Source organism: Physeter macrocephalus, chromosome 14, assembly GCF_002837175.3.
Source record: "Physeter macrocephalus isolate SW-GA chromosome 14, ASM283717v5, whole genome shotgun sequence".
Taxonomy (NCBI): domain Eukaryota; kingdom Metazoa; phylum Chordata; class Mammalia; order Artiodactyla; family Physeteridae; genus Physeter; species Physeter macrocephalus.
This window is the reverse complement of record NC_041227.1, coordinates 67166315-67180789: the sequence shown is the minus strand read 5'-3', so window position 1 is coordinate 67180789 and position 14475 is coordinate 67166315. Positions and strand designations below refer to the sequence as shown.

The window sequence follows — 14475 nt, the reverse complement described above, 5'->3', positions numbered from 1 at the left end:
GCCGTTAGGCATGTGGGTGGGATCTTAGCTCCCCAACCAGGGATGGAACCTCACCCCCTGCATTGGGAGGCAAAGTCTTAACCACTGGACCACCAGGGAAGTCCACCCCATGGGGTTTTGAACAGCCTGACCCTTGTAACCTTAACAATTGCCCTGTGGACATAGCACCTTTAATCGGAGAATTTTCCTGGGGAAGCAGTCCCCCTCCTTTCCCCTATCCCTCAGTTGGTCTCCCTCTTCATCTTTATACACTCACCCACCCACTCTCTTGCCCAGAGGTTTTATACGGGGCTGAACTGGGTCCATAGATGTGTTTTCCCACATTTAAAAATAATGATTTCCCATAAAAACCTGGACATTTCAGTCTCTTGATAAAAGGGAACTTTGGCCCTGGGGCTGTGTAGACCTGCCTTCCTACACAGCCCCAGTGGCCACCCCCTTGACCTTGGGCATGTGATAACAGTTTGACTCAGTCTTCTGGCTGGTGGTGCCAGTCATCAAGTGTTTACTTCTTGCATTGAGAATATTGGCCTGACCCTACAGGCATCTGGGATTTCAGCCCCTAGCCAAGCCACCTCAGAAAGCTGGCCGTCTCTTAAGCACCCCGTATCCTTTCCCACCTCCCTGCCTTGCCTTTGCTGTGCTCCCTGCCAACTGTGCCCTTCTTTCATGTCACTTTCACACTGTAGATTACAGTGAGTAACGTCACCTGCAGTCTTAATTCCTCCCACGTGGTGGAATCCTGTGGCCTCTCAGGCATGGTGCTATGTCGCAGGTACTGGGCTCCATGCCTTTCTCCTTCTCTGTGGGTAGAGACCCATTCTCGTTCCTTTGCTTGCCCGACACTTGGCCCAAGGACTGGTACAGGGAGATGCCCATGAGTGTTTGCTGGGTTGACATTGTAACCAGGAAAGAGATGAATCCATTTGTTCCTTAGTGAATTGCTGGCTGGTCTTCATTAAGCAGAGAAAAGGCCCTTGTAGACAAGCCTCCAGGCCAAGTTCCAGAGGCCTCAGCTGGTTTCTCTTTCTCTGGTGGACAAGTATGGTTCCTCCAGACTCTGTCCTTTGCAGCAATTCAATGCAGTCCTAATAATATACTCTAGCCTAGCTACCTTTACTATACCCCAGAGCCTCTAGTTTTATTTTGTTCTTCCTCAGTTTTTCAGTTGGCATTCTCATGCTCCCCCATTCCCTATCCCAGTAAAGTCACTGTCACTCCTACCTCCCGACTCATTTTGGAGTCCGATGCTATTATACCTTGACCACCCTTAGCTGATGGATTCTCCAGACACAGCCTCTGACTTATGTCCTTAGGGGATAGGAAAGTTACAGGTGAATGCAGCACCTGGCAGGAAGTTGGAATATCACAGATGTCTAGTCACCAACCACAGGTCCCCTGCAGGGACTACAACACTTTTTTAAACTCTAAGTGAACTTGCAATGCATTGTGTGTGTGTGTGTGTGTGTTTCCACTCCAAAGGGTCCCAAACTAATTAGATACATTGTATGAACGGACATAAAATCACAGAAGGTTAGAGCTGAAAGGGACTTGACAGATCTAGTCCAGAATCCCATTTGGGGAATGCTGATATATCTCAGAACACTGAGGATCCTGTAGAGAGGTCATAAGTTTAGAAGCCTGCAGGGACCAGGCAGGTAATAAATGGCAGCAGTGGCCAGGGTTTATTTCATTATGCTGATTTGCATCGGGTTTTTTCAACACCTAAATACACTTTGCATATCTGGGAATTTCCTAAAGAAATCTGTTGCCTACTAATTTTTAAAATTAATTTATTTATTTATTTTTGGCTGTGTTGGATCTTCGTTGTTGGGTGCGGGCTTTCTCTAGTTGCGGCGAGCGGGGGCTACTCTTCATTGCGTTGCGCGGGCTTCTCATTGTGGTGGCTTCTGTTGTTGCAGAGCACCGGCTCTAGGGCGCATGGGCTTCAGTAGTTGCAGCACACAGGCTCAGTAGTGGTGGTGCACGGGCTTAGTTGCACTGTGGCATGTGGGGTCTTCCCAGACCAGGGATCGAACCCGTGTCCCCTGCATTGGCAGGCGGATTCTTAACCACTGTGCCACCAGGGAAGTCCCTCTACTAATTTCTTGAAGCACGTGTCTTCCTCCATCTCTCTGTCATCTATACTATAGAGATAATACATGTATTCACCTCCTAGGGTTGTTGTGAGAATTAAATACATTAGTAGCTGCCAAGCCCTTAGATCAGGGGTTGGCACATGAGAAGTACACGTGTTAAGTACTTTTGATAATGATGATGATTCAGTCTTGCTGGAGACGTGGACACATGAACCTTCGCTTGCATCTTTACTGTAGGGAAAAACCTCTCAGACCTGCTGATAAACGGCAACTTGGACTTGACCTCTGTGGTAGGGAGACAGCTGGGGAGCGGGGAGGGCTGAGAGGGCACCATGCCATTTGGTGGGCATTGCCCTCAGCTCGTGACAATGGCTGCCAGACAGGAACGCAGGTCCTGTGTTGACAGATTTTTCAGTTTTTCAAAAGAATCCAGAACTCAGGATTTTTAAATGTGACATCTCCCAAGCTTTAAATGTTGGCTGAAAAAAAAAAATCTTTTTTAACAGTTTGGAGACCAGACAAATGTATACGGGCTGGGTTCGGCCAGCGAGTGACTTTGGATGTAGTCTGATCACTGTCATTTATCAGATGTGGAGGCCGAGGCACGGGGTGTAGTTAAGAGCCGCCGATGGGCAGCCCAAGAGTAGGTGAACAAGGCTCAAATCGCTTTCAGTCCGGCACCCCTACCCATACCACAAAGCCTTTCTCGTAATGAGCCTGCTCAGAAGTTCTGCCTCCTGCCTCCACTGGGACGGAGATTTCATTTCAAGCCTGCAGAGTGGAACTATGAAAACCAGGGCCAAGAATTTAGACTTTCCTCTCCCTCTCTCCATGTCGATGCTCACCTGAGCCTTCCTCACCCTGGAAAGGGGTGGAAGGAGCAGAGCTCATGGAGTTAGGCAAAAGGGCTTCGATTTCTGGCGACTCCTCTTCCCAGCCACGTGATCCCGGCTGGGGGAGGGGTGTTAGTTACTTCATCTCAGTACCTAGCCTCTTAAATTGTAAAACGGAGATTAGTAGAATGTAACTGGGAAGAGCTAAATCGGACTCCATGTTGGATCTGTTTCTTTGACTTTAACCTTTGCTTTTCGGTTGCTTTTGTTATTATAATCATACATAATGGCCTGCCTCAGGGAACCCTGCCCCTCTGCCTGAATGTTGAACTAAAGTGCCTCTGTTCAGCTCACAGGGAGACAATCTGACCCTGCCCACATGTAAATGGATGAAATTAACACGTCCCCTCACCAAGGCTGGCCATTCCAGGAGATGTTTTGCAAGACTGATGGCCCTTTTTACTTCCTCACTACCTCTCCCTCTCTATTATGCCTTTTTACTTTACTTCCTCTCTGATTCTATAAAAGAAACTGGCATCCAGACCCCATAAGATGGTTATTTTGAGACATTAGTCTGCCGTTTTCTTGGTCTGCTGGCTTTCCTTATAACGTCATACCCTTTGCCTCAACACCTCGTCTCCAACTTATTGGCCTGTCGTGCTGCGAGCAGAGCAAGCTTGGTAACAGTAGGACCTTCCCATAGGGCTGCTCTGAGAACCAAGTGAATTCATCTATCCAAAGCCCTTAGGATGGTGCCCAGCACTTAATAGGCTCTCAGTAACAATTAGCTATCAGAGGAACAAATGCATCTTTTTCCTTAGGATTCTGGGGATCTCATGAACCAGTCTCATGTTTTCCAAGATTGTTTGGCTGATCATTTTTTTGGGGGGGATGAAAATACTCAAAAGATACTTGAATTTGGATATACACACACATACACATATTTTCACAAATGCAGTCAGTGTCCTCACTTGTATTCTATGGGGAGCTGGGATGGGAGGAGGGGGCTGGGTGGGGTTTGGAGTGGGAGTACGTTTGGGAGCTTGTATGACGGGATACAGAGGTAGACCAAAGTCCATTTTAGCCTGGGAAGCGTGTCATCACGTAGACCACTGATTAGATGACAGATGTGTGGCATTTACTTATCATCACTATTTCAAATGGAAAAAATCAATATTTTCCAATTATCTCCAATGGTGTATTTTTTAAAAAATTTAATTTCTTTTTGGCTACGTTGGGTCTTCGTTGCTGTGCACTCCAATGGTGTATTAAACTTACTTTGTCTTATTTCATTTCACCATCCCAGAAAGAGCAGGGGGAAAGGGTCAGGAAAGCACATTGCAAGAGAAGATGAAGTCTTTACAGCAGTTCATAATCATGCCTCCTGCCCTTCCAGCATTGTCCATTCAGAAATTTGGTCATTCACTCATTCATCGATTTCAGAAATGTCTACCAGCCTACTCCATTTCAGGCACTGTTCCAGGTGTGGGAAATTCAGTGATAAAAAAAGCCAGACAAGCAGCCTCTGATTTCACAAAGCTGATATCTAGTGAGGCAGGCAGACTACATCAGCAAATAAAGATCAGATAAGTGCTATGCAGAAGATTAAAGTAGGTAGGATTGGGGGCTAGTCCACCCTGAGCAAGTGGGTCCCTTTAAGCTGAGATCTGATTCATGAGAAGGAGCCAGCATGAGAAGACCTAGGGGGACGAGGACAAAGGCCCGGAGGCCGGAATGGATCCTGAGTCCAAGGAGCAGAAGACAGAGTAGGGGCTGCAGAGGTGTGAATGTGAGGGAGGGAATAGGGAAATGTACCAAGTGAAATACACCAGAGGATGGTCAGGCAGGCAAGTGTCATCACTTGGACTTTTGGCCTTATTTTTAGATGGCTGCAGTGGGAAAAGCCAGCAATAGTGGAGGGTGGAGACCTACCAGGTGGCTATTGGAAAGATGACAGGGCACACAAAGGGATGATTGAGAGGATGGAGCAGATTCAGGATATGTTTGGGCCGCAGAGTTCAATGGAACTCCCTCAGATCCACAAACAGCTGTTTCTGCGGAAGGAAACTGCTAACTGCTAAGTACCTACTATGTGCAGGGCAGTGTTCTAAGTGTTTCACATGTACTATCTTAACCCTAAAAATGGAATTGGAACTCTTAGGATTCCCAAACAGGTAATTAGTGGCTGAGCGAGACAGGCTGACCCAGAGCCTAGCCTCTCAGCCACCGCACAGCATCGTCCCCAGGCTCTCATCTGTTTATGTAGCTGGCTGAAGAATGCACGGCTAAGCATTTCTAAACCAAGCAAATGCGCGGAACGGTGTGCAGGTTATAAATAACCATTTCTAGCTGCCAGCTGCTGTTTAGGTTTGGAAAGGAAAAGAGAATCTTAGCATGACTTGTTTATCTCAGGTAATTTGGCAGTAAACTGGGCCCTGGGAATTTGAGTTATACAGAAAATGCAAAGGAAGAGTGACAGGGATATTGTTTCGGGCTTTCAGAAGACAGGATGTAACTTAAAGGCCCAGAACCAGCCTGGAGGTGCACATGGAGTATTTGAAGAGAAAAATGTGTCTCAGAGCCAATGTTTGTTTACTTGGCTCCCAAACAGTCATGCTCTTTGTCTAATAGATTCTGTTCTAAAGATATTTCCTTAAAGAGGTCTTCCTTCCCCCTCCCCAAAAAGGGTCCGTGGCATTGAGATAAGGAAATAACTGGAGGAGTGGGAGATTTTCCCATCTTCTGCCTAGTTGTCTACTAGGTTGGAAACTAGAGGCCTCTTTTGTTGGGCCTGTCCAGAGCTCTAAAAAAATTTTAATTACTTGTCAACATTTAAAGATTAGAAGCTTTCTCATACAACTGGACTTCTCTGGAAAAATCTCATCCAACAAAACTGAGCCCGCATTCCTGCCTGGAAACCTGCAGCTGGAGACAAATAGTGATTCCTCTTTAGGCTTGGCAGGTGCTTGCCAGACTGTCCTGTCCCCACCCTGCCACACGTGTCTCTGCAGAGGCTGTAGGTTCAGGAGGCTGGGATGGGGCTGAAGGTGGGTATGGGGTGGCATAGAAAGGCCAGTGGGGCTGGAGCTCTGGCATTCCTGGAGGTGAAGAAGGCATGCAGGCAGGCGGGCAGCAGGGTGTAGTGAACACAGGATTAGCAGCTAGCTGATGGGTTCTTAACCCCAGTTCTTCCTCTTCATTGCTCTGTGACCTTGGGCAAGTTACTCTGCTCCTCTGAGCCTCACGGCTTTGTTGTTGCATATGCTAGTGAGGGAATCCCAAGAACTATCACCTGGGGAGGAACCTGACCATTCCCGGTAAGCACTAGGAAACCACGAGTTCCAGACAAGCCATCTGGACAGGTCTCAATCTTCCTTTCCTTTTTTCTTTTTCTCTTTTTCCTTTCTCATCTTGTCTAGCCATTTCATAAAAAAAAACTTAGCCCTCAAGTAAACGAGCAGGTCACCACCAGCCTACTGGCTTAGCTCAGAAACTGTTGTTTCAATGTCCAGAAACCATATTTTGTCATCATTTCATTCTTAACTCTGACACATTACAGACTGATCTCTTAAAAGAAGGCAGCTTGTCCTCCGAAAATACTGTGTCCTTTCGAGCAAGCTTCGGGGTCCCGAGGTCCATGGCAGCTACTCTTGTCTCCCTCCGGCAGACCACACCCTTGGACCTTAGGTGGGAGTGTCCACAGCGTTTCTCACTATACTTTTAAAAAATCTGAACTAGCCCTTTTGGACATTTAATGTTTTAAGTTTATTTTAGTTTCTTGAGTAGGAAATAGTTCCAACTAAATCATTCAAAAATAAAGACAATATAAAAAGTTTACATTGAGAAGTCACTCTTGTGCATGTGCCTTCCAGGTGGTTCTTTGTACAAACAGAACCAATACGAGCATATATTCTTTTTTTTTTTTATAAGTTCATTTGTACCATTTTTTTTTTAGAGAAATCTATTTTTATAGGTGTTTTTTGTTAATTTATTTTATTTATTTATTTTTGATTGCATCTGGTCTTTGTTGCTGCACTCAGGCTTTCTCTAGTTGCGGCAGGCGGGGGCTACTCTTTGTTGTGGCGCACGGGCTTCTCATTGCGGTGGTTTCTCTTGTTGCGGAGCACGGGCTCTAGGTGCACGGACTCAGTAGTTGTGGCTCACAGGCTCTAGAGCGCAGGCTCAGTAGTTGTGGCGCATGGGCTTAGTTGCTCTGTGGCATGTGGGATCTTCCCAGACCAGGGATCGAACCCATGACCCCTGCATTGGCAGGCAGATTCTTAACCACTGCGCCACCAGGGAAGTCCCAGGAGCATATATTCTTATTTTCCCTCTTTCAAAGAGAAAAAAATTGCATTCTACGTCAACTTTCTCCCCCTTGAGTTCATTTAACATATGGTCATATTATCAGCTTGCCATTCTTTCACCCAGTATTCCATTCCATTGTGTGGATCCACCATATTTATTCAGCCAGTCCCCACTGTGATAGACTTATAGGTCACTTCTGATATTTTCCATTGCAAATTATGATGCAGTGAATACCTTGTGCATGCATTTGTTTCCTGTCTGTGGAGGAATTTCTTCCCGGTAGATTCCTAGAAGTGATATTGCTAGCTTAAAGGGATACTGCCAAAAGCCTTTTTGAAGATATTGCCAAAATCCCCTCCACAGAGCCTGTATCATTTTATATTTCTCCCAGCAGTGCTCGAAAATGCCTGCTTCCCAGATCTTGCCAACAGTATATTGTCAAACCTCTGGATTTTTGCCAATCCAATGGGTAAGATTAAGTGGCATCTCTGGGATATTTTCCATTTGAATTAAATTACATAGATATATAAAATGAGAACAGGGTGAGCCCTTATATTTGGACTGCAGAAGAAATAAGCTCGTTTTAGTAACCTAGTAGAAGCACCATTACCCCAGTTGGGAAAAACATGTTCTTCATTTAAAACTCCTTTTTGGTGGGGAGGTCTCTGCATGGTCTTGGATTTCCACTGAGTCGCCTTTATTCTCCAAAGCCCAACCCTGCTTGCCAAGACTGAGCATTGTACCTGAGTGGATGGGAGTGAGTGTCTAATGCCAACCTGCCTTTCCACATTTGGCATTTAATGGCAGTTTTCTGGCTAATGGGGAACTCCATCTTCCTTGAACCTTGGGGAATCATTTTGTTCAAATCCCCTTATTAATTACTCTAGGAGTCCAAAGTACATTAAAAAGCTGCATCACAGAAAGAAATCCTTAAGTCAAACTCCCTCCCTAGCACATGCTGGCCTTCTCAGACTTGTCTTTAACCTGACCGAGGGGCAGTGTAGTCTAGTGGTTAGGAGTGCAGTCTCTGGAGCCAAACTACCCAGATTCAAATCCAGGCTCCTATACTCACTAGCTGTGTGATATTAGGCAAGTTTCCTAACCTCTTTGGGTTTCCATGCCCGCCTTGGACAAGTGGGATAATAATATTACCTATTTCATAAAGTAGCTATAAAGAGTACATGAGGGGCTTCCCTGGTGGCGCAGTGGTTAAGAATCTGCCTGCCAGTGCAAGGGACATGGGTTCGAGCCCTGGCCCGGGAAGATCCCACATGCTGCGGAGCAACTAAGCCCGTGCGCCACAACTACTGAGCATGTGCTCAAGAGCCTGTGAGCCACAACTGCTGAGCCCACGTGCCACAACTACTGAAGCCTGCGTGCCTAGAGCCCATGCTCAGCAACAAGAGAAGCCACGACAATGAGAAGCCCGCGCACCACAACGAAGAGTAACCCCCTCTCTCCACAACTAGAGAAAGCCCGTGCGCAGCAATGAAGACCCAACACAGCCAAAAAATGAAAAAATAAATAAATAAATAAATAAATAAATAAATAAATAAATAAGAGTACATGAGTTGATTCATGTACTTAGCCTGGAGCTCAGTGCCTGGCACATAAGAAACCCTGACTAAGGTGAGCTCGTGTGGTAATGATGATGATGATAATGATGGTGGTGATTGTGATGCTGGTGCTGGTGCTGGTGGCCATTGGGAGCACACTGAGCCTGACCACCTACAAGCTACCCTCCTCTGGCCTTGAGCAAGCAGCTCAATCACTCACCCTCAGTTTGTTTCTCATTTCTTCATTGGTTTGTTCCAATGGGAATAGCTCTGTCCACCTAAAACAAGAGTCAGCAAACTACAGCCTGGGCACCATATCTGGCTTGCTGCCTGTTTTTGTGAATAAAGTTTTATTGGAACACAGGCACACCCATTTGTTTACATATTGTCTATGGCTGTTTTCACACTCCAATGGCAGAGTTGAGTAGTTGCACCAGAGACCTTATAACCTCATGACTTTATGGTCTATAAACTAAAAAAATATTTACTCTCTGGGCCTTTATAGAAAAAGTTTATTGACCCCTGATCTAAAGGAGTGTCTGTGAGGATGCAGGAGATGAAGCCTGTGCATAGAACCTGGACCATAGCAGGTGTCCGGTACAGTGGAGCTATATCAACTAAGCGTTTAAGCTTCAGGAACTCAGTGCCTGGTTCTTGCCACCATCCCCGCCCCCGCCTTCTCCTCCTACCCCAAGATGAAAAGCAGAGGGAATAATTACAATATCAATAGCTTAATTAGAAATAACCATAAAATTATATTTTGCATATGTATTTTACCATGTACCATGCATTTCCAAATGCACCAGGTATTACACATGCACATTAGTCAACAACAGTGGATATAGAATCTGTGTCCTGGAGGCTGTACTTTACAGGAGGTTTAAGGCTCTTTTTCAAGGGGAATTTTGACACTGATTTTCCCATGCCTGAGGACTTCAGAAGCTAACATCCAAGGAAGACACAACTTACCTCTAAATGGTAATGATGAATATTATTATCTGCATCCAGAGCAAAGTAAAACTAAAGTGTCAGAATCTTCTAACCACTGAAAATTAATCCTAAGTGCAGGTAAAATCTCTCCGAAATCCTAAGTGGGAGACCAGTATTATATTTACAACAATTCAGTGCAGTCACTTTTTCTTTTCCCCAGGAACACATCTGTTTTCTAAAGTGAGGTGTACACGTGGTATTTACATTTGGCCTTATTTATTGTTTCCTGGCTGAAGCTGGCAGGTCACCTTGCAAAATGCAGAGGAACACCCCCTTAATTTTGCAAGCAGCATATATTGATATTAATGTCACCTTCTTACCCCTCCCTAAGTCATTGTGAGGATAAAATGAGATCTAGGTAGGAAGCTAGCTACTCAGAGAAGCTAAGTGCAGTAGACAGGCACAGTGTAACCTGGTCCCTTCTGTCCTTGGGGAGAAGGAGTAGTCTCCACATCGAGCTACCTGGAGGAGAGAGGGGCTCAGTGGGGTGAGGACAGAGGCATTCGATAACAAATGTGCATAATTAGAGTGAATTATCTTCATTGGAAAATAAGCAAATTATTTTCCAATTTAATGAATAAAGGAGCTTCTAATTAACTCCAGTAGAGAGACTTGCTTGCAAATATCAGTGGTTAAGCTCTCTGTTCTTTGTATTAATATTTTCTTTTTATGGCTCACCTGAATCTTTTTTTTTTTTTTTTACTGTTCTTTATTGGTATAAAAGAACTTTAGCGATGGAAAGCAAACCCAGAGGTGATTCAGTCTAATCCTCATTTAAAAAAAATAGGAAGAAAATATGGCCCATAGAGAACCTGTTGGATCTTGTGAGTTATCTAAGATCTCATAACTGGTCAGCGATCCACTGGACTGGATCCCCAGGCATGTGTCTGACCAGAACAGGAAGGGCCTCAGCCAGACTCTGGGGTCTGCCGTGTTCATCCCCGAACTAGCACTGTTTCCCTCCTGCTCCCTGCCCTTGCTCTGGGCTTTTCTTGGCTCTCATCTTACTTGCCTCAACACTGCTTCTGCTGCTAGAACACCCTGGCCTGTCAGCACAGCATTCCTGCCCTCCAGTCTGCTCTGTGCCCTTCCAGCTCCAGACCCACCTCCCAGCTCCTGGCTCTGCATTGCATGGCCTACTACCTGGTATGTCATCCTCTCTGGTCGACCTTAGGGCCTACCCTGAGGCCTTGACTGACAGCCAGAGCAGGTGTGGATAAGGGTTTGGGGGAGCTGTCCACCCAAGCTCCTGCCCTAGAGCATCAGGGATCAGGAGGTCAGGATAAAATTGACATAACAGCCTGGATCACGTGATCCCTAAATCCTGGGCAATTTTTTTTTTTTAGTTAATAAACTTTATTTTATGGAGCAGATTTATGTTCATAGCGAAATTGAGTGGAAAGTACAAAGAGTTCTCATATACCCGCTGTCCACATATGTAAAACCTCCCCCACTATCAACATCCCCCATCACAGTGGTATCTTTTCCTGGGCTCTTTTTCATCTTTAAACCCTAGCTTCTTTGTCTTAAGGCAAAAAAAAAAAAAAAAAAAAAAAAGGCAACAGACACACACAGAGAACCTAATCTAAGTGGGTGTCTGTGGAACACAAAGGCAAGAACGCAGTTGGTTTCAGATCTGTTCATTCTGTCTTGGCATTCTGTGTTAGTCTGTCCCCCAAGGCCAGTGGCTGGTGGCTGCTCACACATGGAGGTAGCCCTGCTCCGGCCCTCTATCCTCCCTCTCTCTCAGAATCAATTTCAGTGTTAGGGGCTGGGATTCTGATTGGCTGCAACTAGGTCAAGGGCCCATACCCAGTGCAGCATATGAAGTTCAGGGTATGGGGTCATGTACAGTCATGGCTGCCACAGGACCCCACTGTGGCGATGGGGAGGAAGAAAAGAGAGAAGGGAGCAGTCTAGGGTGTCATTATGAGCTGAGCAGATACCCCCAAAGATGTCTACCATACCATGATACTGTACAACCCAGGGTCTCCTATAAATAGCTGCCTCTTTTCTACATCCTCTTACGTATTGGCCCAAAGTTTGGCCAGTGCCAGAAGTTGATCTTTGGACCTTTGCTCTTTCCCTTATTCTCACTTTTTTTGGAAAGAGCATCATCCCTTGACCTGAGCTTTATCGCTAGCTGTGTGCCCCTCTGCATCCCCCTGACGTGTGGACCCACTGCAAGTGACCACATCCAAAGACGAACGTCTTTCCTCTCAGATTCAGTCCCCATCTCTCGCCTCTCAATAAGTCATCACTAAGCCTTTTTGTTCCTGCCTTCAGAGTGCTCCTGGCTAATGGGACATATGGTTGTGGCACTCTAAAAAATAGCCACCTGAGAGTGAAGCTGGACAATTTGGGAGACACACTGACAACGTGCAGTGAGACTCGCATCTTATGTTTTAAAACCAAGGCGATCTATTAATTTCCCATCAAGGATTCCTTTTATAATGGACACTTCCATCGAAGTTGTAAAAGCTGCACTTGGAACAGCATATTTAAACATTCTGATGTCGATCTGTGAAATATATGCATAACTTCAATATTAGTTTTGTAGTTTTCCGAGAAAAGCAACAATTCTCTCTGAAATTGCCCCATTATATGAAATGCAGGTGATTACTGCTAATTCACATCTGCCCCAGCACCTGTGTGGCGAGTTTGGGGGTTTGGTGCAGCGTATTGGCACACACTCATCAAAGGTTATGTGTATGTGCACAGTGGAAGGCATTTTATATAACTCCAATTTAATAAAAATGTAATTCGACTGGGAAAAACTAGTCTGTCAGCCCTTGCAGAGTGCAGATAATGTTCCAGATTAAAGAGTGGAGGCTTTGTTCATTATAGTCAAATAATATGAGTGTGTGAATTACCATCTCATTGCCGTTGGTCTATTTCAAGAGTATGCCATTTTCCCATTATCATAATAGGCTATATTTTCTTAAAATCACTTAATTGTGATTGGTCCCATCTATTCAGTTTGCAAATAAAAAGCTTTTGTGGTGATAAACTAGCTGTTTTAAAACAGCCTTAATCTCTGTTTCTGCTTTTGAACTGCTACAGGTCAGACTCTGCAGAAGGCTGAGAGAAGCCGGTCCTGCTCTAGGGAGAAAAAGGAGGTAAATGAGTCACTGGGGAGGGCAGGTGGGAGGCAACTCTATTTAAAGAGACCTGAGGGAGTGGGCTGGTGATTAAGTATCCCTGGATCTCCTATTCTTTTCTCTCATTCTCAACTGGAGTTATCAACCCAGTGTCACTTATAGTAATAATCTCTTACTGAATGTATCAGTTAGCTTTGGCTGTGTAACAAGTCACCCAGATTTTAGCGACTCAAAACAACCACAGATTTAGTTCATGATTCTGAGGGTCAGCCATCTGGGCTCAGCTTCCCCGGGCAGTTCTGCTGATGGGCCAGGCTCTGCTGACCTCCGCTGGGCTTACTTACGCATCTGCATTGAAGAGAGGTGTTGCCCTGGGGCTGCCTGAACATCAGTTAGGGTGCTTTAGTTCTCCTCCGATGTTCTCCCGACTTCCAGCAAGCCAGCCAGCTTTGTTCACATGGGGGCTCAGGGGTTCAAGAGCATGAGATTGGAAGACGCAGGAACTCCTGAGCTCTAGGCTCAGCACTGGCATGGTATCACTTCTGCCACTTTCTGTTCTTTAAAGCAAATCACAAGGCCAATGCAGGTTCAAGGGGTGGGGGAATAGGCCTCACCGCTTAATGGGAAGAGCTACAAAATATTGAAATTTACCAGATTCTTGAAATTTACCATTCTTGAAATTTTTGAAATTTACCACACTGAGCCCACCTGCACTGTGCTGGGCACCAGGGCTGGGGCTAAGGGATGGATGAGAGACAGTCCTTGACTCAGGGTGTGCACAGCGTAGTTGGAAGGGATGTGCAATGAGATCATTACCATACAGTGTGAAAGTGCCAGTACAGGGAGAGAAGGACAAAGAGTGGGATTTCAATACGGAAAAAGGGTCACCTACCTCCGCCAGTGGTATCAAGAAAGGCTTTGCAGCAAAGCGGATGTAAAGACCAACTCTTGAGGGTGAGTAGTTTTCCAGGCCAAGTAAATAGCATGGTCAAAGGCAGAGAGATGGGACTTCCCTGGTTGCACAGTGGTTAAGAATCCGCCTGCCAGTGCAGGGGACACGGGTTCGAGCCCTGGTCCGGGGAGATCCCACATGCCGTGGAGCAATTCAGCCTGTGCGCCACAACTACTGAGCCTGCGCTCTAGAGCCCGTGTGCCACAACTACTGAAGCCCATGCGCCTAGAGCCCGTGCTCCACAACAAGAGAAGCCACCGCAATGAGAAGCCCATGCACCGCAACGAAGAGTAGCCCCCGCTCCCCGCAACTAGAGAAAGCCTGCATGCGGCAATGAACACCCAACGCAGCCAAAAATAAATAAATAAATTTAAAAAATAAGTATACCAAGGCAGAGAGATATGAATAAGGAAAGCTGCAACATCATTGAGCCTGAGGTGGGAAGTGGCAGTTAGGACCCTTGAATTACTGAAGGGCCCTTCAATCAAGACCCAAGCTTGTGGGAGTTTACATTTGAGTCTTACTTAGCTGCTGATGGGAGCAGGGGTGTGAAGGCTTCTTGCTCATCATCAGTATCAACCAATCCTGAAATTTGTCGACACTTAAGTACTCACACTCTTGACTGTAAACTGACCT

General features: G+C 45.8%; 1 protein-coding gene across 1 annotated transcript in view; it reads left to right on the top strand.

The window, feature by feature from the left end:
* The window catches only part of KATNIP (katanin interacting protein), a 176864-nt gene that overhangs the window by 6779 nt on the left and 155610 nt on the right, over positions 1-14475 (top strand). Inside the window, exon 2 of the mRNA XM_055089749.1 lies at positions 12850-12905. Coding sequence (XP_054945724.1) covers positions 12850-12905 — 56 coding nt within the window. The remainder of the gene's footprint in view (positions 1-12849; positions 12906-14475) is intronic.